Here is a 23,186-nt window from a genome sequence, read left to right on the forward strand (position 1 = left end):
GAAGAAGGAGAGAAGGAAAGACAGAGAGAGACGGAGAGAGATATGTCCTCTTAAGATAATTGACTGTCTACATGAGTCATGGACTTCGCATTAATGATTTCCAAATACTCTGTGGTAGTGTGCAGCAGTTTGGTGTTGAGTTTGGTGGTGTATGTGTTCTCGCACGGGAGTCTGTGGATGTTGGAGGAGTTATTGTCCATGACGAGAGAAACAACATCAGGTCTGAGCCAGCTCTGAGGCTCATGATGTCCACCGCGGCAGACGAGTTGGACATCTCTCTCTCTCTCTCCCTCTCCCTCTCTCTCTCTCTCCCCTCTCTCTCTCTCTCTCTCTCCCTCTCTCTCTTTCCATCTTTCTATCTATCTCCCAGCTCTGTCCTCTCTCCCCCGTTCTCTCCTTCTCTTCCCCTCTCCCCTCTTCCTCTCTGTCATCCTCCTCTCTCCTCCTGTCCTCCCACTCATTCTCTCTTCCTCCCTGCTCTCTTCAAAGGGTCCTCAGCTGAGTCAACACAGGAAGGGAGAAGCATATCCCCTTTGCTTCTGGGGTGATTATTGCAGTTTCTCTTTCTCACACACACACACACACATAAACACACACACAAAAACACACACTGAACACACACACACACACACACACACACACACACACACACACACACACACACACACACACACACACACACACACACACACACACACAGAACAGAACACAACACAACACAAACACAGCCATACACAGACATACGTAGTTGTACATACACTGAACATAACACACACACACACACACACACACACACACACACACACACACACACACACACACACACACACACACACACACACACACGTACAGTACACACACACACGTTTGTAAACACAAACAGACAGACATACAGTGCAACTGGAAAGTTTTCATACCCTTTCAAGTTTTCCACATTTTGCTATGTTTCAGACTCATCTTAAAATGGATAAAAAATCCAATACTGAAATATTCAGATCCTCTGTTATGATGCTTGCAATTGAGCTCTGGTGCATCCTTCTTCTATCAATGGTCCTTGAGATGCTTGATTGGAGTCCAGCTGTGCCTAAATTAATTCATTGGACATTCTTAGAAAAGGCACACATCTGTCTACATAAGGTCTCACAGTTGATCATGTATGCCAGAGTGAAAACCAAGCCACGAGATCGAGAGAATTGTCCGTAGAATTGTGAGACAGGATTCCAATGGACTCCAATCAAGTTGTAGAAGCATCTCAAGGATCATTGATAGAAGTAGAATGCACCTCAGTTTGATAATTGCAAGTGGTGTAACAAGGGGTCCGAATGCTTAAGTAAATAGTACTATACATTTCAGTCTTTTATTTTTATAAATTGACAAATTGGAGTAATGGAACGAGTTTGGAGGGCTGCGGTGTAATTCCTCTGGTAGCTTGAAGTGTTTGTGAAGGTGCTCTTTGGTAGAAAGAGTATTGGATCATGGTGTGTAGATTGATAAAAAAAAAAAAGAATTTAATCCATTTTAAGATGAGTATGAAACAGAACAAGATGTGGAAGTTTTCTGTTCGACTCTTCTGTTCGACTCTTCGATTAGTTTGCTGTTCGACTCTTTTCTGCTTTGGATTAATTTTATTTTTCCACATGAGAAACGTTTAAAGAATGCCTCCCGGTGCCTGCAGAGAACTGGTGGACAGAGAATGTTGTCATTGAATGTAGCCATGTGTGGAAATCTGAATGTTGTTATAGAACGTTGGGGGATAGGCTCTAATCATGACATCAACAGCATCAAGGGGACAGTGAAATCAGGCTTTAGTTTTTAAGCCTCTAGCTTATCCATCTATCTTAAAAACTGTTTAAAAGTGTTAATTAAGTTTGTTGCAATATATTGATTAGAAATGGCGCTCTCAAGTGATGTGTGATTCAATAAGAACATTACGTTTTCCACACTTAAGATCATCATTATCCACACACACTTACACACACACACTGTATGTAATCACAAACACTAAAATAATCACACAGATGCACATGCATAACCACATCCACAAACAGGGTTTGCTTTTTGTGCTCACTGAATTTAGGTCCTTCGTAGTAGGGATGTATTAGCGCTAGTTAAATCTGAGACGTACAGTATACCTTAACCTGTAACAGTGGTGAGTGTCCCAGAGCTTTTTTCAACCTTCAACGTATATAGCTAACCTAATTTTCCCGAAAAAACCCCATCTGACCCATTGGAGAAGTATTCGCTGGCCCCCTCAGTAAAAATAAACAACAAACTCTTAAAAAACAGTGTGTGGTCCCACAGAAATCGCTCGCATGTGCCCCAGGCTGCCAAAAACAGCAGCTGTGGGGAGAAGGAGAAGACAGAAGTTCATGAATGCAGACTTAGAAGAACAAAAGCTTGCTGGCTCGATCGCTCGCTCGCTCGCTGCCCGCATCGGAGAGAATTACACTGATGGAGTTCTTGTTATACCTGGCCACGCTCCCATTGTCTGAGCCCCTGGACGAAAGGGTGGGCACTCCCTGGACTGCGTTGCATTGCGTCTGTTAGTTCACGTGCCACTCTGATTATTTCCTCACCGCTGGATGCTGGAGTGCCGCCACCTGAGAATTAGACATTTCCTGACGGGGACATTCTGGGGGAAGATGGAAAGAGTTGGATTGATGGACTGTGCTGTTTGGTTACTGACTCATGCATAAGTGAAGTCAAGGTTGACGGACAGAGGTGTAAACACACACACACACATACACACACACAATCTCTCTCTCCTCCCTCTCACACACACACAATCATACAAACAGACACACACTCCCACTCCTAGTTATGCCCCTGAGACTGATAAAAGTGCGGAAAAGCGGAAAAATAAATTCTTTAATGACACCCAGAACAAAATGTTCCAGCAATGTGCGCTCCAACATGCAGCACTGGGGAGTTAATACATGCAGCATATCTTTTGTATATGTGTGTGTGTGTGTGTGTGTGTGTGTGTGTGCATGTGTGTGTGGATGTGCACGCGTGTGTGTCTGGTTTTGTCAACACGTGGGAGGTTCTTGCGGCGTCTCTAAGGTTAACCCATCTGTGGTTTGTCAGGCAGTGTTAATGAGCTGGTGTTTGGTGGTGTATTGAAAAAGGGATAATTTAGCAAGTTATGGATAAAGCAGCTGTTCAGCCTTAGAAAGGATACACAATTTAGCTAGATCTACCCCCCCCCCTTTTTATGTGTATATATCTAGGTATGTGACACACACACACACACACACTTGTGGCTTGTTGTGAAGTTTTGTGCTTTTATTTTGGTGGAATATGGAAAAGCTGAAAACATCCCTGAGTGATTTGGAGAAAAATGAGTGTTGAAAAGTCCAGGGAGAACTATCTTCTGGCCTAAACATATTCAAAACAGTGCTTGAATGAGTATGCATTTTAATAACAGGATGACCGACAGGAAAGCAGTCCAGCAAAGTGTGCTTGTGTGTACATGTGTGTGTGGCAGAGAGAGAGAGAAAGAGAGAGAGGGGAGGGAGAGAAGAGAATGAAACCATGATTTAGAGATTAAGAAATTTGGTGAGCAAGACTTATGTTCCACTGGACCATCAGCAGGCACTCCAGTCTCCAGTCTCATAGGATGAATGTCAAAGCACTCCCAGCTGTGTGTGTGTGTTTGTGCGTGTGTGTGTGTGTGTGTGTGTGTGTGTGTGAGAGAGCGAGAGAGAGAATGAGAGCGAGAGCGCAAAAGAGTCTGTGTCTGTGTCTGTGTGTGTGTGTGTATGTGTGCACAGGTGGTAGGCTCTTTTACCCAATGAGACGCCATCTTTCATTAAGAGGAGCCTTAGCAGCCTGCTGCATCTGAAGCCTGTCTTGGCTGCTGTGTGTGCATATGCTACCAGCAGTGTGCTGGAGAACACCTCTGATGCTGAAGTGTTGACAGAGATAGTTAGTTATAGTTAAATGCTACACCTGTGATCAGATCACTGTGCTTTAGGAAATCGCTGATGGATTGCCTCCATGTTTCGGAAGGAGCGCAAGGCCTGTTTGCGTACATACCTGCTGCCGCTGTGCAATCTCTCCATCGTCCTTTCTTTTTTTCTTCCTTCCTTTCTTTCCTTTTCTCCCTCTTCTCTCACCTCTCTCTCTCTCTCCATCTTTTTCTCCCTCTCTTCTTGCCTTGCATTCTTTCGATTCTGTCGTTCTTTTTCCTGTTTCTCTCTAACTGTCTTCCTTCTCCCCCCCCTCACTCTCTCCATCTGCTATCGTTTAAGTGGGATATGCATGATCTGAGGCCGTGACCAGGCAGGCGGCTGCTGTGGACGGTGTGTTGGGGGGAGTGACCGTGCCAACAGCGGAGTCCTTTGCCAATGACTGGGAATGGGATCAGCCCCCTGCTCACGGCAGCCATTTAGACACTTTTTCCAGAACAAGCCTGTCTCTAATGCTGCATATCTTTGTCGTGTGTGTGTGTGTGTGTGTGTGTGTGTGTGTGTGTGTGTGTGTGTGTGTGTGTGTGTGTGTGTGAGAGTGAGAGTGAGAGTGTGCTTGTCAGGGGGAATTTGAGTCATTTGTGTGTGGGTCTGTGCGTGTTGAGTGCAGTGAGTGTTGCTGGTGTGTGTGTTTCTGGCCATAAGTGTCGGAACACGTGAGCGTGTGTCTCTGTGGGCGTGTGCATGCCTATGTGTGTAGAGAGCGAGAGAGAGAGAGAGAGAGAAGACTTCCTGTGGCCTGTGCCACCGAGACCCATGTTTGCGTGTGAATGAGTGCTGTGGTCAGGGAAACAGGCGGGCAGGTTATTCGAGGAGGCTGAGGAGATCCACATGGCTCAGACTGATCTGATTATGGGACACATGTCTCCCACGAGAACGCAGCAGAATTCCTCTACAGACTTCTGAAACGCCCCACAGAGCCGCTCTACACACAGACCCCTATTGCAGGGGCTTGGGACTGCTGGAGGCGTGTGCAAGCCATGGCACATGCTGTCTGCTTCATGCATAACCAGAGATACTACCAGTGAAACTTAGTCTGCAGTCAGCAGGTGTTTACGTCTGCACCGGTAGACTGCAAGTGTGTGATGTTTGTATTTGTGTATTTGCAGTCTTTTTTTATTTAATATCACGCTATGCTGTCTGATTTTCTTATTTGTGTCCGCAATTATGTGTTTGACTTTCAGGTGATGGATGAGACAGACACACAGATTGCCTGGCCCTCCAAACTCAAGATAGGAGCCAAGTCCAAAAAAGGTAAACATAGCCAACTGACTCAGCAGTCTTAGGTTTGCTAGTGTGGTTCTTTATTAAATTGTCAAGAGTGAGTTCTTTATTTTGTGACACAGTATGGGAGTGTAGATATCTAGTTATCTATTAGCAGATAATCTCTTATTCAGCCAAAGTGGGTAACTTTGACCGCCTTGAGTGTGTCACTGTCTTTACAAGGGAGTTTATATGCATAATGGTGTGTGCGTGTGTGTGTGTGTGTGTGTGTGCGTCCGTGTGTAAAAAGAAACTCTCTCTCTCTCTCTCTTCTTTCTTGCTCTCTTGTTCTGTGTGTGTGTGTGTGTGTGTGTGTGTGTGTGTGTGTGTGTTTTATGGATGTCCTGTGTGATGTGACCCCGCGTTCCTCCCCCTCTAGAGAGAGGGGCAGTGCATTGCCATCATGCCAGATGTGGAATCCAACAACATTACGTAACATCCTGACTATAGCCTTGAAGAAAATCAGGACTTTTCAGAAAGAGAGAGAAATGGAAAGAAGAAAGGAAAGATCAAGAAAGCAAAAAGTTGAGGAAAAAGTGACATATCAGTAAAACGACGATAAGTCTACAAGATACAGATGCTGTTTCCTGAAATGGGTTGGCCATCCATTCTAGGTCTAGTGGGTCAAGCAGGGTACCATAAGGTAATTTCCCCATATGATGCTTGGTATATGGAATCGCACACGACATGGCAACCATTTAGTATACATCCTTTGAAGTGCTAAAAAAAAGCTAGAGTGGACATTTTGAATCAAGGAACATTTTCAAACAAGTAAGGATTGAAAGAAGGGGCTAGGGAGAGTTTAAAGAGAGAGAGCGAGAGCGCTGGACCTAATCTCAGCTGTTGTCCATTCAGAAAAGCTGTCAGGCATCCAGAGGGAGTGAGGAGTTCATAGCTGGAGTTCAGACACGCGATTAGTTGGCTCATACCGCTGAACATGTTGCGTAAACGCAGAAAACATGGGGGAAAACAAGTCTGCCCATCACTGGCCATTATCTCCTCTGTGACTAAACTCTCATCAGACAGACAGACATGCCTACAAGAGCACACACACACACACACACACACACACACACACACACACGCACACGCACCCACACTTTTTTAGAATTAATTTTTAGAATGCTAATATATTAATCAGGATCTTGTGTGAATCTTTATGGAATAAAAAGGGATAGAACGCCACACAGAATTCCTAGACTGACCATAACAATGTGATGACACACCGTTCCATTGAAAAGAATAAATCAAGCCAAAGAAAAGTTGTTACATAAGATTAAGAGCTATAGGCACATGTGCTTTAACAGCATCATGAATCCATCACCACACAGTTGAAGTTGCAAAACACACTTCAGTGCCTTTTTTACAGTCATTACAATGTCCAGAAGTGGACATGCCTTTGAGTTATCTTGGCCAACAGATGTGGAAAGGGACTTGCTGTACACATCAGCCTTTCATCTGATCCCCTGGTCTCCCCATTCTCATGGTGTCAGTGAGAGACAGCAAGGCCAATACCACAGGGAAGAGTGGTGAATAGTCTGTGTGTGTGTGTGTGTGTGTGTGTTTGTGTGTGTGTGTGTGTGTGTGTGTGTGTGTGTGTGTGTGTGTGTGTGTGTGTGGCGTCTGTATCCTTGCATCATACTATGTCTTACGTCACCCCTATTACAGACTCCCTCCCAATCATGCCTGGGCATTCATGCAACTCTTGGTGGGTTGGAAGGGGACATGGATGTCCAGCTACATGTCTCGGCATCTAATCCATGCCGCCAGGGCTGGGAATGATAAGCGTTCACCCCAAAGCGTGTCCATCTGTCTGGCTTTATGCTTATGTTCATGTTCAAATGTTCAAATGCCTGTAAGTGTGCATGATTCATCCAAGTTTTGTGTTTGCATTTGTGCCATGCCATTGCTCACATCTTCCTCTCCCATCCTTCCTCTTCCTCTGTCAGTGAGGTGAAGCACACACTAATCCCGACGCAGTGAGCTGCCTGCTACAGCGCCGCTCGGGGAGCAGTGAAGGGGTTAGGTGCCTAGCTCAAGGGCACTTCAGCCGTTCCTACTGGTCGAGGTTCGAACAGTCCGTAGCCCTAACCAGTAGGCAACGGCTGCCCCTCTCTCTGTCTCACTCTCTCGCACACACACACACACACACACACACACACACACACACACACACACACACACACACACACACACACACACACACACACACACACACACACACACAAACACAAACAGAGGCCAAGGGTAATAATACACCTTCATTAAAGCAAATTGTTTCAAGCTCTGCTGACAGTAAACAGATTTTTGGCTGTCAACCTTTAGATACGTTTTTGAAAGAGAATGTGTAACTAAGGGGAAAAAAATATTTCTCAATTTTGTATGTTTTCTGTTTCAATGTCCCATTTTCTTTTCCGGTATTTCCGCTTGCTTATCGTTCCATTCTGCCTTTCTCTTTCTTCTTAATTTCGTCAACAGTCCAACTGTGTAAATTCGACTAGTGTTTGTTTCTTGTCCGTTAAAGAAATGCAAAACCATGTGCACCGTTCCCAGTATTTTTCCCTTCCTGTGCCCTCTTTTCATCCCCCCTCTCTCTCTCTCTCCCTCCCGCCCTCTCTCTCTCCTGCTCTCACTCCATCTTTCTCTCCTTCTCTGCCTCCCTCCCTCCATCTCCCACTCTGCCTTTCATCCAGCGGCCAGCCCAGATGTGAGGTTTTGTGAAAGAGACGTTGTGATCCAATGGGCTCGTTTCACGCTGATGAACCTGCCATGTCTGAGACTTCTCTTTAACATTAGGACAGGAGCCATACTGCAAATGGCTCTTTTGTTGCCAAGGTTTTTTTTTTTTTTTAAATAGGAGGTCAAATGGTTCATTGCTGTCAAGATCAACAACTCAGTTGAAGCAGTTCTGGCCCTGCTCTCCATGATGTTGTCTCTTCTGTGTTTGTCAATTATCAATTTAAAGTGCGGTTCGCTCATCAGGAGAGATGCTAGGGATAGCTACCACTGGCCGGAGCCAGAGTGGAGCACTGATGGAGTTCTGTGAGCGTTTGTAAAAACAACAACAGCAGGCATATACTGTACGGTCGTAGGCATACACACACGAGCACATGCACGCACACACACACACACACGTGCATATATGCACACATGCGCACACACACACACACACACACATGCACGTACACACACACACACACACACAGACACAGACGCTGTTAATGACTTCCATATGGCGGGTCCCGATTTGATTGGGCTGGGGGAGTCAAGGCGCCTCCTCCTGCAGTTACTCACTAGAGGTGAAATCTGGTAGCCCCTTTAACACAGGTGTGTGTGTGTGTGGGTGTGTGTGTGTGTGTGTTTCTCTCTCTCTCTCTTTCTCTGTCTGTCTCTCTCTCTCTCTCTCTCTCTCTCTGTCTGTCTGTCTCTCTCTGTCTCTCTCTCTCACTATGTCTGTATGTGTACAGTATGTGTTGTGTTTGTATTCAGTACACACAGCATCTGAACTGTACAGAGCCAAGAGATGTGGGTCACTGACATCAGTCCTTGTTGCTTTAGGGTTTGTGCAATTTCTGTGTGTGTGTGTGTGTGTGTAAGAGTGAATCAGTTGTTCTCCTTCACTGCAGTGTGCACTGATGTGAGAGGGGAAAAGAATGTGTGAGAATGGAGTAAAACAAACAATGACATGGAAATGTTTGCATACATAAACTTAATATAAGGAGATGTAAAACGTGATTTGGAGTTAGAGGACTTTTATGTATTTTGGAGAGAGAGAGAGAGAGAGAGAGAGAGAGAGAGAGAATGGGAGACCTGCCAGGTACATTTAAACTTAACAGGAAAGGAGCTATTCATAGGCCATTAATGTAAATGTAGATTCCTCATGACCACTCGTGCTTGGGGAATATTCTGGAAAGTGGAGACTGAAGCTTTTGTATAGGGATTTTGGAAGGTGTACTTTCATGAAACCACTTCCTGGAAGTGCCCTCCCTAAATACCCATAACCGACTGGGGCCCGGCAGGATCACATGATTTCTGATAAACCCTACTGGGATATGACTGTCTGCAGAGCCGTCCTTTGGGTTGGCCTGCACAAAGACTTTATCCCAGATTTTCTGGGGTCTGTTTTCTTAGTTATGTTGCACAGTGTGCATTTGACCTAGATTTGTGGCTACACTAGCCTCCAGGTGCAAGTAAAGGCCAGAGGCTTTGCATTGAATTCTTTACAGTACCTCTGAATGTCTTCCTGAAATAGAACGACTGTGTTTACCTAAGGCTTTGTGAGCATGAGATATTAAACCGATATGCCATTTTATATGGTATATACACGGGTTAGGGCAGGCGTGTGTGTGTGTGTGTGTGTGTGTGTGTGTGTGTGTGTCTGTTTGTATAAGTGTGCATGGACATGGTTCAGGGGGGAAATTGGCATGGTGGTTAAGTGAAAGTTAAGCAGCTTTGACAGGGCTTGGTGGCAGGCGCCAGACAAGCTGGTGTGATTTTTTTTAGAGACAGGATGTGAGGCCATGCTCTGACATTCAAAGACACAGTGCTCGGCTCTGTACGGTTAATTGTGTTTGTGTGTAAATGTGTGGATGCCATAAGTAGTCCATTTATGTGACAGCAAAAGAGGGAGAACAAGAGAGATGACGAGGAGGGGGGTAGAGTTGGGGCATTGGGGTACACTAAGGGGAAAGTATGAACAGGGGCAAATTAAGGAAACGGAGAGATGTAAAACTATTGTGTGAACGTCTTTTAGTTTGTAAAGTGGTTATGCGGTTGACTGTAATTGCTGAAGGAGATGGTTGATTGATAAACAAAATTACTTTTAATGTTTCCTGAAGCGTTTTGTCTCATTCCAACACCTAAATTCTAACTCTGGGTGGGAAGGGAAGAGGAGCGTGCAGCTGTTCCTCTTACTCATTTCACCTCATTTTTTCTCTCTCTCTTTCTCCCTCCCTCCCTCCCTTCTTCCCTCAATTTCTTTTTCTGTTTCTGTTCCAGATCCTCACATCAAGGTCTGTGGAAAGAGAGACAATGTGAATGAGGCGAAAGAGAGAATCATGTCAGTCCTCGACACCAAGGTCAGTGAAAGAAAGCAAACCTGCGGTTACCACGGTTACCGTCTGTATTGCAACCTCGCCGTGTCTGCCCTCCCATCATGGAAAAATTCTTCTTCTTCTTCTTCTTCTTCTTCTGTCGTAGTCATTTGTCATCAGTCTTCTCTTCTTATTCACATCTTTGGCTTTCCTCTCTGGTCTTTATAATTCCCTTTTACTTGTCAGAGAACAACTTTCTGTGTGACTCAGTGGTTGTGAGCTAGACATCTAAAAGTCTCCATTAGGTTATGCCTCCACATGACTCACCTGCACTAATCTATTAGTGTTAAAGTGTCTCCTCTGTGTCATGGGCCAACCTGTTCTCTGTTGCTTGCCTACACTGATGTATTTTTTTGTGGAGTGGGATAGAAGGAATTAATTGGATATGACTGTGGATTTGCTGTTCTGGAGTTCGGCTCCACGGTTCCACGTCAACCGAGGCTAATAGTCGAGGCCGAGGGTGCCAAGGTGGCGCCGTCCATGCCAGCGAGTCTGGTGTGCATTTAGCGAGCATCTCTGGCTTCAGCATGGCATTTTGGTGTTCATGGGATGAGACCAGGCTTGGAATTTCACCATTCTGGGGGCAAGGCCACTTGGCCTTCAGTTGGGCAAATTTGGTGGGGGGCACAAAGGCCACATGTCAGGGCACCAAGGCCAAAGTTAACTATACAGTAGTAGGCTATAAAAATGATCAAAGTTGTATTTAGCCTATTCACTGCAGTAGACCTGCATCACTGTATGAAACATTACAAAAACATGAAACATGACATAACATAGAACTGTAAATCATCTGATCATCTAATATTTACAGATATCTAAGCTATATATAACATTTATTTTATATTTGGCCTGTTATGAAATCATGTATTGAACAATTTAAGCACAGCTCAGCTTTAAGAAACTCAAATAGCCTAGATGCATGCTTAGCATTTTGTGATCATTAAGGCTACTTTCACAAACTCTTAGCTGTCCTCTGATTTACCAATATCTAGGCGATATTTGTAACATTTATTTTGTATTTGGCCCGTTATGAAATCATGTGGAACAATTTAAACACATTGTAAAACTTAAAGCCCAAATTTGAAGACATCCATGTATGTCGAACTTTACTGTAAATTCATTGGATTCAATGGATTACTCTGGAACGGCTAACTGTACAGGGGACTGCTTTACACCTTTGTGTTCGGTAAGGTCTCCTGTTTATTCTGATAAATGGTTTGTCATGTGTTAAAAGAAGGCCAACGCGCCGTGAAATTCCTACCCTGGATGAGACGCTGCGGATTTGACAAAATCCTGGAGATTTTCATCATAATCTAACGGGTCTCATGAAGTAGTAAAAGTATGTAAATGTGGACATGTAAAAGTGGGTCAAAATACGTCCTTGAACAGCCAGCCATACAGTTCCTCTGTCACGGAGGTGGTGGTGGCGTAGTAGTTAAGGAGCTGGGCTAGCATGTAGTAGCCTGAAAGTTGTGGGTTCAATTACCAGCTTCCACCGTTGTGTCCTTAAACAAGGCACTTAACCCCAAGTTGCTCCGGGGACATTGGCCCTTGTCATATATGTCAAGTGTCTGCTAAACGAATAAACTTGTTTTTGTCTGTTCCAGTGTCGTGTGACAAAGTTCTTTGACCTCTTAACATCTCACCTTTGACCCCTCCAGAGTAACCGGGTTACCCTGAAGATGGACGTGTCCCACACTGAGCACTCTCATGTCATCGGGAAGGGCGGCAACAACATCAAGAAGGTGATGGAGGAGACGGGCTGCCACATCCACTTCCCCGACTCCAACCGCAACAACCAGGCCGAGAAGAGCAACCAGGTAGGACAGAGTCCTAAATCACCGATGGTTCCTGTAGCTTTACTCTTCATTACCTCGTTATCACGAGTTGGGCTACCGACGATATCAACCATTGCCAGCAAAACAGAAACAGGGTCGATGCTTACTGTGCAGAGAAAACAGACTAGATCGGGGAATTGTTTCAGGGGGAGAAACCACCTCTAGCACCAAACCTTTCTCCCTAAGGGCTCGTACACACGGAGACGCTTTTTGGGTTAAATGCAGAGGTTTTGCTTCATCTTGGCCGAGCGTCCAAACGAATCCTGTAAATGCACTGCCCGAAACCGCACTTTTTTGAAACCTGGTCCCAGAGTGTAAAAATCTGAAACCGTAGCCCTTTTGAATTCGTTTGGACAGCGAAACCGCACATCCTACTTGCGTATCGATGATGTCATCGCCACACCTCAGCTGCCCTGGATGCCTAACAATACTAGTTTTCATACATGACATTACCTACGATTACACTCCGTAGGATAAATATCACAACTGGTGCTGCGCAGTACCGATAGCTTACGACTTGGTGGACTGAACACTGTTTTTCCCCATGTTTTTTTATGAATTCTAGCTACTGTCAGTGACATGAGAGAACTTAAGTTATTAGGGAAGTGCGGTGTAAGTTTACATTAATTTGTGCGTAGTGCCGGTATTAATTTATTTTACATGTCTTACAACATAAATAAATGCATTCATAGTGAAGTCAGATATAAGCATACAAAGACGCTTAGAACTCATGTTAAGCCTATAGATGCGCACTAAATGCAAATGCGCGATTTGATGCAAGCAAAAGTATCGACTGTTACTAACAAAGGTATTATAGCAATATTATAAATGTGGCAACGGAATAGCCTAGAACTTTGGTACGCCTAGCCTTTGCACTTCCCAAACTTGTGAATCGCGGACTATCCTACAACCAAAGAAAGTAAAGGAGATTATTTAGGACGAATAAAGGACGGGACTGCACCCTTCACAAACCGTTCAAAATTAAGTTTATTAGTTTTACAGTTGACTACAGTTGACAGTTCACTATAAATCCACACAAACAATTCTGGTTTCCTTGCACTAGCCAGTTTTGTAGCCTACTCTGTCTGTTGTATGGCCTACACAGCGCGCAAGCTTTGGTCAGTTTCTGTAACAAACAGTGCCACCTATAGGCCTGGGATATGAAGTAACGTGTTGAGCCGTGCTGAGATGGATCCGTTTGGACGCAAATATTCTTGATACGGTTCCAGGGAAGACGAAGGAAAAAAAGGTCTGTTTGGTACGTGTGGACTAGGCCTAAATCTCTCCCTCCAAATCAGATCACATGACCCCTTAATACCCACACACCTGTAACCAGCTGCGGGGCAGACCAGGTCACGCCCACCCATTCGCCAGGTCCTTCTCCTGGTGGCATGTTAATATCAGTATCTGACCTTAACCACTATCTGACCTCGTAACACTCGTAGAGAACACTTGACTTGACGTGACTTGACCTCATAGAGTACTTGTTTAAGTTGTTCCAACTATGACTCAAAGGAAAAGCACATACATTTATCACTGTAGCTGAGATCTGATAGGCCGAAGATGGAATACAGACGGTTACACTGGTATTGCACATTTAGTGTGCAAAATAAAGTAAGTTGAATTATTTGGTATGTTCCCTGGTGCCTCGGTTGATGTGAACATCTATTTGCATGGGCCAGCTTTGGGGCTTTTGGCTCCTGGCTCGCTCTAAGGAGATGACAGTAGAGAATTCCTGCTCATCACAAACAACTGGCCCTCCATGTATACACACACAATTCTGTGAACAACACCAGATGGAAAGCCAGGACTTTTTGGTACCAGCTGGTCCCAGCCACTTCGAGTTGTTCAGCCCAAAAGTGCTTATGAAAATTGGTGTGCGTGTGTGTGTTTGTGCATGTGTGTGTGTTGCGCCAGAGTGTGGTCAAAAGGATTATTCTGAGATGTGGTGATGAAAGGGTTGAATCAGAGGTATGAAGAGGAGAGGAACACTGCCTATGCTGTGTCATCACCTCGTCTCCGGTTTAATGAGGACAGTTTGTTTTTGAATGCACCAGTTTGTGCCCATGGAAATTTAGCTGTAGGAGTCGTAAACATACAAGGGTGCTTTGGGTGGAAGTTTTAACCCCTTTAGCCGGTACAACGGGAATGTTGGAAATTTAATGTTCTGAAGAATATATGGGTTCATTCAGAGACTTATAGATAGATCTCTCTCTAGGGCTCTCCCCTGCTGAAGGGAATAGCTTTTAAAGAAAGTACCGGTAGTTAATGCAGTGTATTGTTTCATCCTGAATAAAGAGTGTGTAACTGGTTTGCATTTGTAATAATTACTGTGAATTTCAGTATATTTAATGTATGAATTGTGTTAGCGTATTTCAGGGAAAAGTGTAACTCACACTCAGAAGGTATGTATGTGAAAGTGTGTGTTGGCTGGACGTTCACCTACACTGATTAATTCTCCTGAAAATATATCCTGAAAGCGGACCGCTTGAGTCAACAGAGTAATCACTGCAGATTTATGCTGTGTAAATCCAAATGCAGATTTGTGCTACTGGTGTTTTCCTAGAGCTTTATCAGTGAATTAATCCTCTCATTCTATCTCTTCCTGTCGTTCTTTCTATCTGCCCATCTGTAGGTGTCCATAGCAGGCCAGCCCGCAGGAGTTGAGGCTGCCAGGGCCAAAATAAGGGTAAGCTTACCTGGAGCGGCGTTGCTACAGGCAGGAGCCAGCTCCTCTGTTTCCCCTGAGCATGGCAGTGAGAACTCAAGGAAACCACCTGCCTCTAGTCTCTTCCTATTCTCGCACTCGTGAGAGTCTTATGAAGAAGAAAAAATAAAGGGTGCTTTTTGGTTCATCCTCAGACAGAAAAGCTGAAAGGTTCCACCTTGAGTGTGGAACAGAAGATTCTGCCCAGAAGATTCTGAACAGAGGCCTTTATCGGGAAGCTTAACGGCTGAAGCTGGCCACTGTAGAAGTTTTCGCCAAACTCCTCGCTGGATAGTAATGCTTTCAGCAAGTTTAAAAAAACAATGTCTGTGTGACTGAAGTGAATGGCTTCTCTGCTCTCTCACACATAATTTAACACCACGTAGAGCTCACCGCGACCACTGCACTGACTCATGTATGTGCACCAGGCCAAATAACACAGAGTCAGTGTTTACACAATTAGCTTTTTATTTCTCTTTTATAGCTCTTTCTCATTGCTTTCAATATATCAGCACCATCAGCGCAAAAGAGGTGGGGTTGATTTTTTTAATGTTGTTTTAATAGTAATATTTCCACATTTCCTGAATGTAGAAATGAGTGGCAGAAGTAGTGTGTGTGTGTGTGTGTGTGAGAGAGAGAGGGAGACACATGGTACAATTAAACTTAGCACTTCAGGGTTCATACCGCACTGTTTTAAAAGGCCTGAATTGGTTGTTTAAGATGCTTTTAAAAGTACCTTCATTTCTTTTTTTAAAAGTGAATCTTTTGCTAGAACTGCTTCATTTTATGATTTTCTCTTTAATTAACTCTCCAGTCTCTCCAAAGGAACATTCAGATATTAGTCTTCATTTTGGATTAATCTTAAACAACTCCTATCTGTCCGTAGTGTGCAAGTACATTCAGTAATGCTATGCAGACCATTGCAGGCCTTTACTACGAATTAACAACAGGTGAATTGAAGGCTGTCACACTCAATGAGCATTTGTGTTCTGTTCAGCACAGGTTTTCCATTAGCCATCAACAGACCATGCGGTTCTGAGGCTCTGCTGTTGTTGTCTCTGTCCCCTTACATAATCATCCATTGCATCAGCTGTCAGATGTCAGTTTGTACTCTTGCCTCTGAATCTCCATGCCATCTGACATCAAGTGTTTTGCTCCGCGTGTGTGTGTGTGTGTGGGTGGATCGGTAGTGCGCATGCGTGTAGCTCGAACATTGTTCTGAGAATGTGTGTTTTGGCTTTTTGTCAGACTTGGTGTTTGTGTTTTTGTGTGAGATGTTGGAGCCGCTCTTCATCAGGGGGTTTACTGCGGAACGTTGGGGTCCTCTGTCTTGGCGCAGTAAATCTACTGTGTGTGTGTGTGTGTGTGTGTTTGGTGTGAGAGGGTGTGGACCATTTTCTTCATCAGATTCGGTGTAGGTCGGCCCTTGTTTTGGTTTCAGTGACATCAGAATTCATTACACTCTGTTACTTCCTTACTTAATATTCATTACTTTTTCTGCATGCTCATATCTAGAAGAAGATGTGTGTGTGAGTGTGCGTGAGCGTGCGTGTGTGTATGTGTGTGTATGTGTCTTGCCGGCATGTCTGCTCCTGGATGCATCTGAGCTCGGTGTGACTGTGCAGGCTCTGTAACCTTGAGCCATGCTGTGCTGCCAGGCCCATGGGAACAGAGCTCAGCTCTCCTCCTTCAGTGCACACCCAGGCCACAGAACCCGCCACAGCCCCATCACCTACGCAGCAACTGCCCACCAGCTACAGGGTCTGCTGCCCCACTCTCTCCCCCTGATGCCTGGGTAACGCCAAGGTGGGGCTGGCTGACCGAACAAGGAGGAATGAGGTGGTCGTTTGATTGTTTTTTTCCCCCTCCTTTTTTAGTATATAAGTATATATACTCTTTTGATCCCGTGAGGGAAATGTTCTGTGCATTCATCCCAATCTGTGAATTAGTGAAACACACTCAGCACACAGTGAACACACCAAACTTCCCCCTTTCTTGAAGTGAATTCCTTCCCGTGACCACTGGCACATAACTCAGACTGTGTCCAGCGGAGAGCCTCAGACTCTCCCTTCCCTTCTGCGTTTCTCCGCTCTTCGGGGTGGAAATATGTAACTGGATGAGTGTTTGTGTTGGTCATCAGGGCTCTCAATTCCCGAGGCTGACAAGGCTGATAAGTATAAGTATGTATATATACTCTTTTGATCCCGTGAGGGAAATTTGGTCTCTGCATTTATCCCAATCCCAATCCGTGAATTAGTGAAACACACTCAGCACACAGTGAACACTCAGTGAGGTGAAGCACACACTAATCCCGGCGCAGTGAGCTGCCTGCAACAACAGCGGCGCTCGGGGAGCAGTGAGGGGTTAGGTGCCTTGCTCAGGCACTTCAGCCGTGCCTACTGGTCAGGGTTCGAACCGGCAACCCTCCGGTTACAAGTCCGAAGCGCTAACCAGTAGGCCACGGCTGCCTCCATGAGCATGCAATATCAGTGTTTGCGAACATGTGATTTTGGGCTACTCTGCTATATGTAGGTCAGTAACCTTCCCCTTACCACAGATCACCACTCAGACAAAACCAAACACTCGGCGCTGGAAAAAATGCCTCCTCCTTTCCCCTCCAATGACAATCAGGCCTCCAGTCTTTCCCCAAGCCTGCAGCCATATTTTAGCAGCTCACGGTTATGTGTGTACACACACATGTGTGTGATTAGGGCCTCAGAAAAAACCCCATGCCTGCAGAGCACAGGACCACAGAAACGCTCAGCCGTACACTTGTGCTCATCCGGCCAAAAAGATTATGTTTGCCGATGATGTCTTTGGACTGATTGCTTTGCCACAATTTCAGTGATGGGTTTTTACTGAACTCCGTTTGCCAGGTTCACCTGTCATTTTGCAAACTGGTGAGCAGTGAAACCAAAGACAATGATTTTATGGAAAGAGGTCATTGAAATTTATACTTTTGGTGCTACAAGGTCATGCCTAGAAGTAAATAGTCAAGCCACTAAAAGACTAGAGTTTTAGGTAAGAAATAGTACCGAGGTAAGGAATTAGTCTGCTTTTCAATGACATTTTATGACATTTTAAACCACTTGGAACCAAATTTAAACCACTATCAATATAAATTTTTAAAGTTGGCTTTAAAACCCTTTTTAACACAAAAAAGAAAATTCCTGAAATTAAATGAATTCTGCTTTAAAACCCCTTTTAACACAAAAAAGAGAATTCCTGAAATTAAATGAATTCTGCTTTAAACCTCAACAGTTAAAAAAATCATGTTGTTATTGTTTTGGTGAGGCCTCAGTGACCACACTTGCAGACTTCTAGGAAACTTCTGCCAATATCGTACTGACAAACTAAAAGCTACCATTACTGTTCACAAACATACTTTTGAAAATCTTTATTTTCTAAACTAGAGAGTACTACACTTCTTTGTTGAAATCATCTGAAAAGAATGATCCTTGTTCTTGCTTTGTCCAAAATACACTGTGAAAATTCTCAGGGAAAATGAAGCATCAGAGAGAGTTCAGGATAGAATTGCAGTACAATCATGGTAAACCACAATGATCAGGGTTTTTTCTGTTTTAATATGACAGAATCTGCTCTTTCTAAGTAAGTCCCAGTGTAAGTGCTGTAGTTCCTTTCATGTCCCTGCTGTCTTACTTGAAGGAGAATGAGGTAATAGGCAAAGGGATTTTCCATATTTACTGAGGCTTACTGGTAATGTCTCATGCATATTTGCTCATTTAGAAGATTAAGCACCCATATGTTCTAGTCTCAGTAGACAGAGTCCCAGGGATCAGCAGATTCCAGCACATGGCTGTGAATCTGTTCGTTTAATTAACAAGCTGTTTTAAGCAGGTCACTTTGAGTTAGCCCCTAAGGAGGTTTGCGCTCGGTGTTTAAAGCGTGTATCAGAAATAGGGGAGGGAATTTGCACTTGCGCATCACACCTCCTTAATCCGTTCATGATGGGCGTCTGTCCTCTTTGAGACTCTTCTGTGTGATTGTCATTTAAACCACATATTTGTTCAATGGCAGAATGTTACAAGTTTTTGGTTATAAGATGACTTTAAACATTTTCCCCCTTTTTCTCGCTCACACACTCTCACATACAGACTTGAATTTCCCCTTGGGGATCAATAAAGTATCTATCTATCTATTTATCACACACACACACACACACACACACACACACACACACACACACAGGCGACACAGCATTCTCTTACTCCTACACCCCATACATAGTCTGTGCCTTCCCTTCTATTTTCTTGCTTTTGCTGTATTAAGGAAACTTGATCTAAATGTTAGCTGTGTGAACATATGGGACTGATCACTGAGCATTTTTGTCTGGTAATTTATACTGTTTGTAGTTCTCAGTCAACCAAGAGCCTTGGCACCTCGCCTGTATTTTTGTGTGTGTGTGTGTGTGTGTGTGTGTAAGAAGCCGAGGAGTTCAGAGGCCATTTGTGTATTTGTTTTTGTTTTTGTTATTGTTACCTTATGAAGCAAAGTGGTTAGCAAGTCAGCAAGTCAGCCTCCCCCACCCACCCACCACAGCCCTCTTGAGGCCATTGTTGTGAATGGCCCCAGTAATGAATGGTGATTGATAAGTTGATTTCATCTGGCCTGCTACTCTGCTGCACCGGGTGCTTATGAATATTTATGAGTCTGCCAGTGGACCATGTCAAAATTATGTGTGTGTGTGTGTGGATCTGCTTGTGTGAGTGTGTTTGAGTGTGTGTGTGTGTGTGTTAATGGTGGTTTAATGAAATCTGATTAGGTGTTGGATGTACTACCTGTACTGAATGTGGTTCCAGTGAATGGTTGGTACAGCTGTGTATAGGTGAGCAGAGATGGTGGCCAAGAGCTGCCTCTCCCTTCCAGACTGCTGGGAACATTTAGTCCCATTTCCAGCACGGGAGCAACCCAAGACCTCAATGATGGATTGTGCTGCCCTCTCTCTACTACTCAATGCGCTCTCATAAAGGGTCATCATTCTAAAGGGTTGAAATGGGCCTTTCTTCCTTTCTTTTCTTTTCTGTCCTTTCTGTCCTTACTTTTCTATTTTGGTTTCTGGTTGACTCTTCTCTTCCTCTCTCCTTTTTCTCTATCCCTCCGTCTCTACTGCAGGAGCTGCTTCCTCTGGTGCTGATGTTTGAGCTGCCTGCGCTGGTGCAGGCCGACCCCAGCTCCCCCGCGGTGCAGCACCTCTGTCAGACCTACAGCTTCACCGTCTCCTTCAAGCCCCCCTCGCGCCTCTACGGGGCCACCGGGGTGGTGCGCGGCTCCCAGAACAATGCCTCTGCTGTGCAGGTGAGCCACGGGGCCGGGAGTGTGAACGAATCCATGGAGAGCTTAAGCACACCTGGGTTGTGTGTGTATGAGAACATACAAAAAAATGGGTAATAAATGTGTGAATGAATGAAACAAAAATGACACACACACACACACACACACACACACACACACACACAGCAAGAGTGTGACACATGCACACACATAAGAAAAATACACACAAACACACAATGAACCGCATGAACAGTCACACATACGAAATAGGCATCCATAATACAGTACACACAAAACACACACTCTCAAAACACATGGCCTTTGTCTCACGTATAATACACATATAGCCAGTTATAATACACATATACAGTAGACAGAAATGCACACTGGGCCCCAGCTGTGGCGCAACTGGCTGGGGCACCTGCACCGTACGCCGGCGACCCGGGTTCGATTCCCGCCCCTTGGTCCTTTCCGGATCCCACCCCAGCTCTCTCTCCCATTCACTTCCTGTCACTCTCCACTGTCCTATAATTAAAGGCATAAAAAACCCCAAAATATATACAAAAAAAAAGAAATGCACACTGACCCATATTTCACACACACACACACACACACACACACACACACACACAGTAAAAGATAAGCTAGAAAGACAAAGAACAATTGCAGTATGGCTCTCTTTCTAACCAACATCCAATAAGCATCTGCAAATCTGTGTCCTGAGCAATCACAAACACACCCACTATACATGCTGACATTCTAACACACACACACACATATTGCTTGTCTTGCTTTGTTTGTGTTGACTTGGCAAAGTGTTCAGTAAACAGTTATTGAGTGCACATCCCACCTTCTGGCAGGTGCAGGACAAAAGAAAACGTACTCAATTGAAGAAATATAAGGTCCGCAACACTGCTTTTGCCTGAAGAAGACTGTTGCCTGTTGTGCATTAAATATATGGTAGTCAAAAGCAGTGTTGTGGACATTATATTTGTTCAATTTACTTGGTAAAGTGACCTTGAGTCTGAGAAAGGCGCTATATAAATAAAACGTATTATTATTATTATTATTATAAATATATATATAAACAAATACACATTGATCAGTTCCAGCGTGGCAGTGCATAGTACAGACTTCATGAAAATCTCTCATCATTCCATATGGTTTGGAGGGGGAGCTGGGCAAAAAGACAGGCCGAAAACTAGGCCATGCTGTGGTCTGGCAAGGCTGCAGAGGGAAACTCTGCTTGACTGTGGTGTGTGCAGTAATGAAGGATAACGCACCGCAGTCCGATATTTGATCGCCCGACGCACCAGAAGACTGCAAGCGTTTCTCTGATGCTCTTCTAGGGCTGGTTTCCTGGGCATGGATTATTACAAAGAAGCCTTTTTATAATGGAGACTACCCATTCAAAAATGTGTAATCCCTGTCTGGGAAAGCAGCCCAAAAGGTTTTAGCTGCCCAGTTGGATCATCTGGTAGCCATGTCAACTGTTTGTGTGTATATGCCTTCCTGTTTGTGTGTGTGTGTGTGTGTGTGTGTGTATTTTGGATGCTTTTTTTGGTTGGTGTGACTGTTCATGTTTGTGTGTATTTGTTGCTGTTGGCATGTATTAATTTATTGTACGTGTGCGTGTGTGTCACTCTTACCTTGTGTGTGTATATGTGTCTGACTGTGTGGGTTTGTGTGTCTGTGTGTGTGTGTGCGTGTGTGTGTGTATGTCACTCTTGCTGTGTGTGCACCACTCTTGTTGTGTGTGTGTGTCTGTCTGTCTGTGTGTGTGTGTGTGTGTGTGTGTGTGTGTGTGTGTGTATGTCACTCTTGCTGTGTGTGTATGTGTGTCTCACTATGTGTGTGTGTGTGTGTGTGTGTGTGTGTGCGTGTGCATGTGTGTCTGTTTGTGTGTGTGTGTGTGCATGTGTGTGCGTGTCCATGTGTGTGTGTGTGTGCACGTGCACCAGAGAGGCACGGCCCTGCTGCTGGAGCACCTGGCGGGCTCGCTGGCGAGCGCGGTGGCCGTGAGCACGCAGCTGGACATCGCGCCGCAGCACCACCTCTTCATGATGGGCCGCAACGGCAGCAACGTCAAGCACATCAGCCAGCGCACCGGCGCGCAGATCCACTTCCCCGACCTGAGCACAGCCGCGCCGCTCGCCCACCGCAAGTCCACCATCTACATCCAGGGTTCCGTCGACGCCGTCTGCCTCGCCAGGCAGCACCTCATGGTACTGGGCAAACACCAACTCTGAGGAGTGAGAGGCGTGTGTCTGTCTGTGTCTGTCTGTGTGTGTCTGTGTGCGTGTGTCCTTGTGTATGCGCATGCGCATGGGCAGCATTGGGGCAGCCGTGGCCCACTGGTTAGCACTCTGAACTTGTAACCGGAGGGTTGCCGGTTCCAACCCCCGACCAGTGGGCCGTGGCTGAAGTGCCCTTGAGCAAGGCACCTAACCCCTCACTGCTCCCCGAGCGCCGCCGTTGAAGCAGGCAGCTCACTGCGCCGGGATTAGTGTGTGCTTCACCTCACTGTGTGTTCACTGTGTGCTGTTTGTGTTTCACTAATTCACCGATTGGGTTAAATGCAGAGACCAAATTTCCATCACGGGATCAAAAAAGTATATATACTTATACTTATACTTATACTTATGTGTTAGAGAAACTGACAGACAAAGACCATGTGTGTTTGTGTTTTTAGTGTGTGTGGGTGTTAACAAACAGAGAAGGACCATGTGTGTATTTGAGGAAACTATGTGCATGTGCGTAGGCGGATGTGGGGGGGGGTTGCGGGGGGTGCTTTGTCTGTGTCAGCCAGTGTTTACTGCATGTCGGTACTGGCGAGGAGCCTGCATTTCTCTGGTGGTTTGGTCAACATGTTCCATAAAATATCCTCTGATCGTATTTGGGTCTGAACTCCTCAATCCCTTAGTGCTGCGAGTCTGTAGGTCACCCCCATTGGAGAGGAGCATTGGTGGAATTCCGCACGCTGTAGCTCCACCGCAATTGTTAGTCTCACCCTAGAACCACA

At 45.0% G+C, this 23,186-nt stretch overlaps 1 protein-coding gene across 1 annotated transcript in view; it reads left to right on the forward strand.

Annotated features, from left to right (window-relative positions):
* Positions 1-23,186, forward strand: part of LOC125311273 (protein bicaudal C homolog 1-B-like) — a 52,310-nt gene that overhangs the window by 15,794 nt on the left and 13,330 nt on the right. Inside the window, 6 exon segments of the mRNA XM_048269170.1 lie at positions 5,156-5,225; positions 10,233-10,312; positions 11,989-12,147; positions 14,801-14,854; positions 20,006-20,188; positions 22,126-22,389. Of these exon segments, the coding sequence (XP_048125127.1) occupies positions 5,156-5,225; positions 10,233-10,312; positions 11,989-12,147; positions 14,801-14,854; positions 20,006-20,188; positions 22,126-22,389 (810 nt within the window).

Source organism: Alosa alosa, chromosome 18 (genome assembly GCF_017589495.1).
Source record: "Alosa alosa isolate M-15738 ecotype Scorff River chromosome 18, AALO_Geno_1.1, whole genome shotgun sequence".
Classification (NCBI taxonomy): domain Eukaryota; kingdom Metazoa; phylum Chordata; class Actinopteri; order Clupeiformes; family Clupeidae; genus Alosa; species Alosa alosa.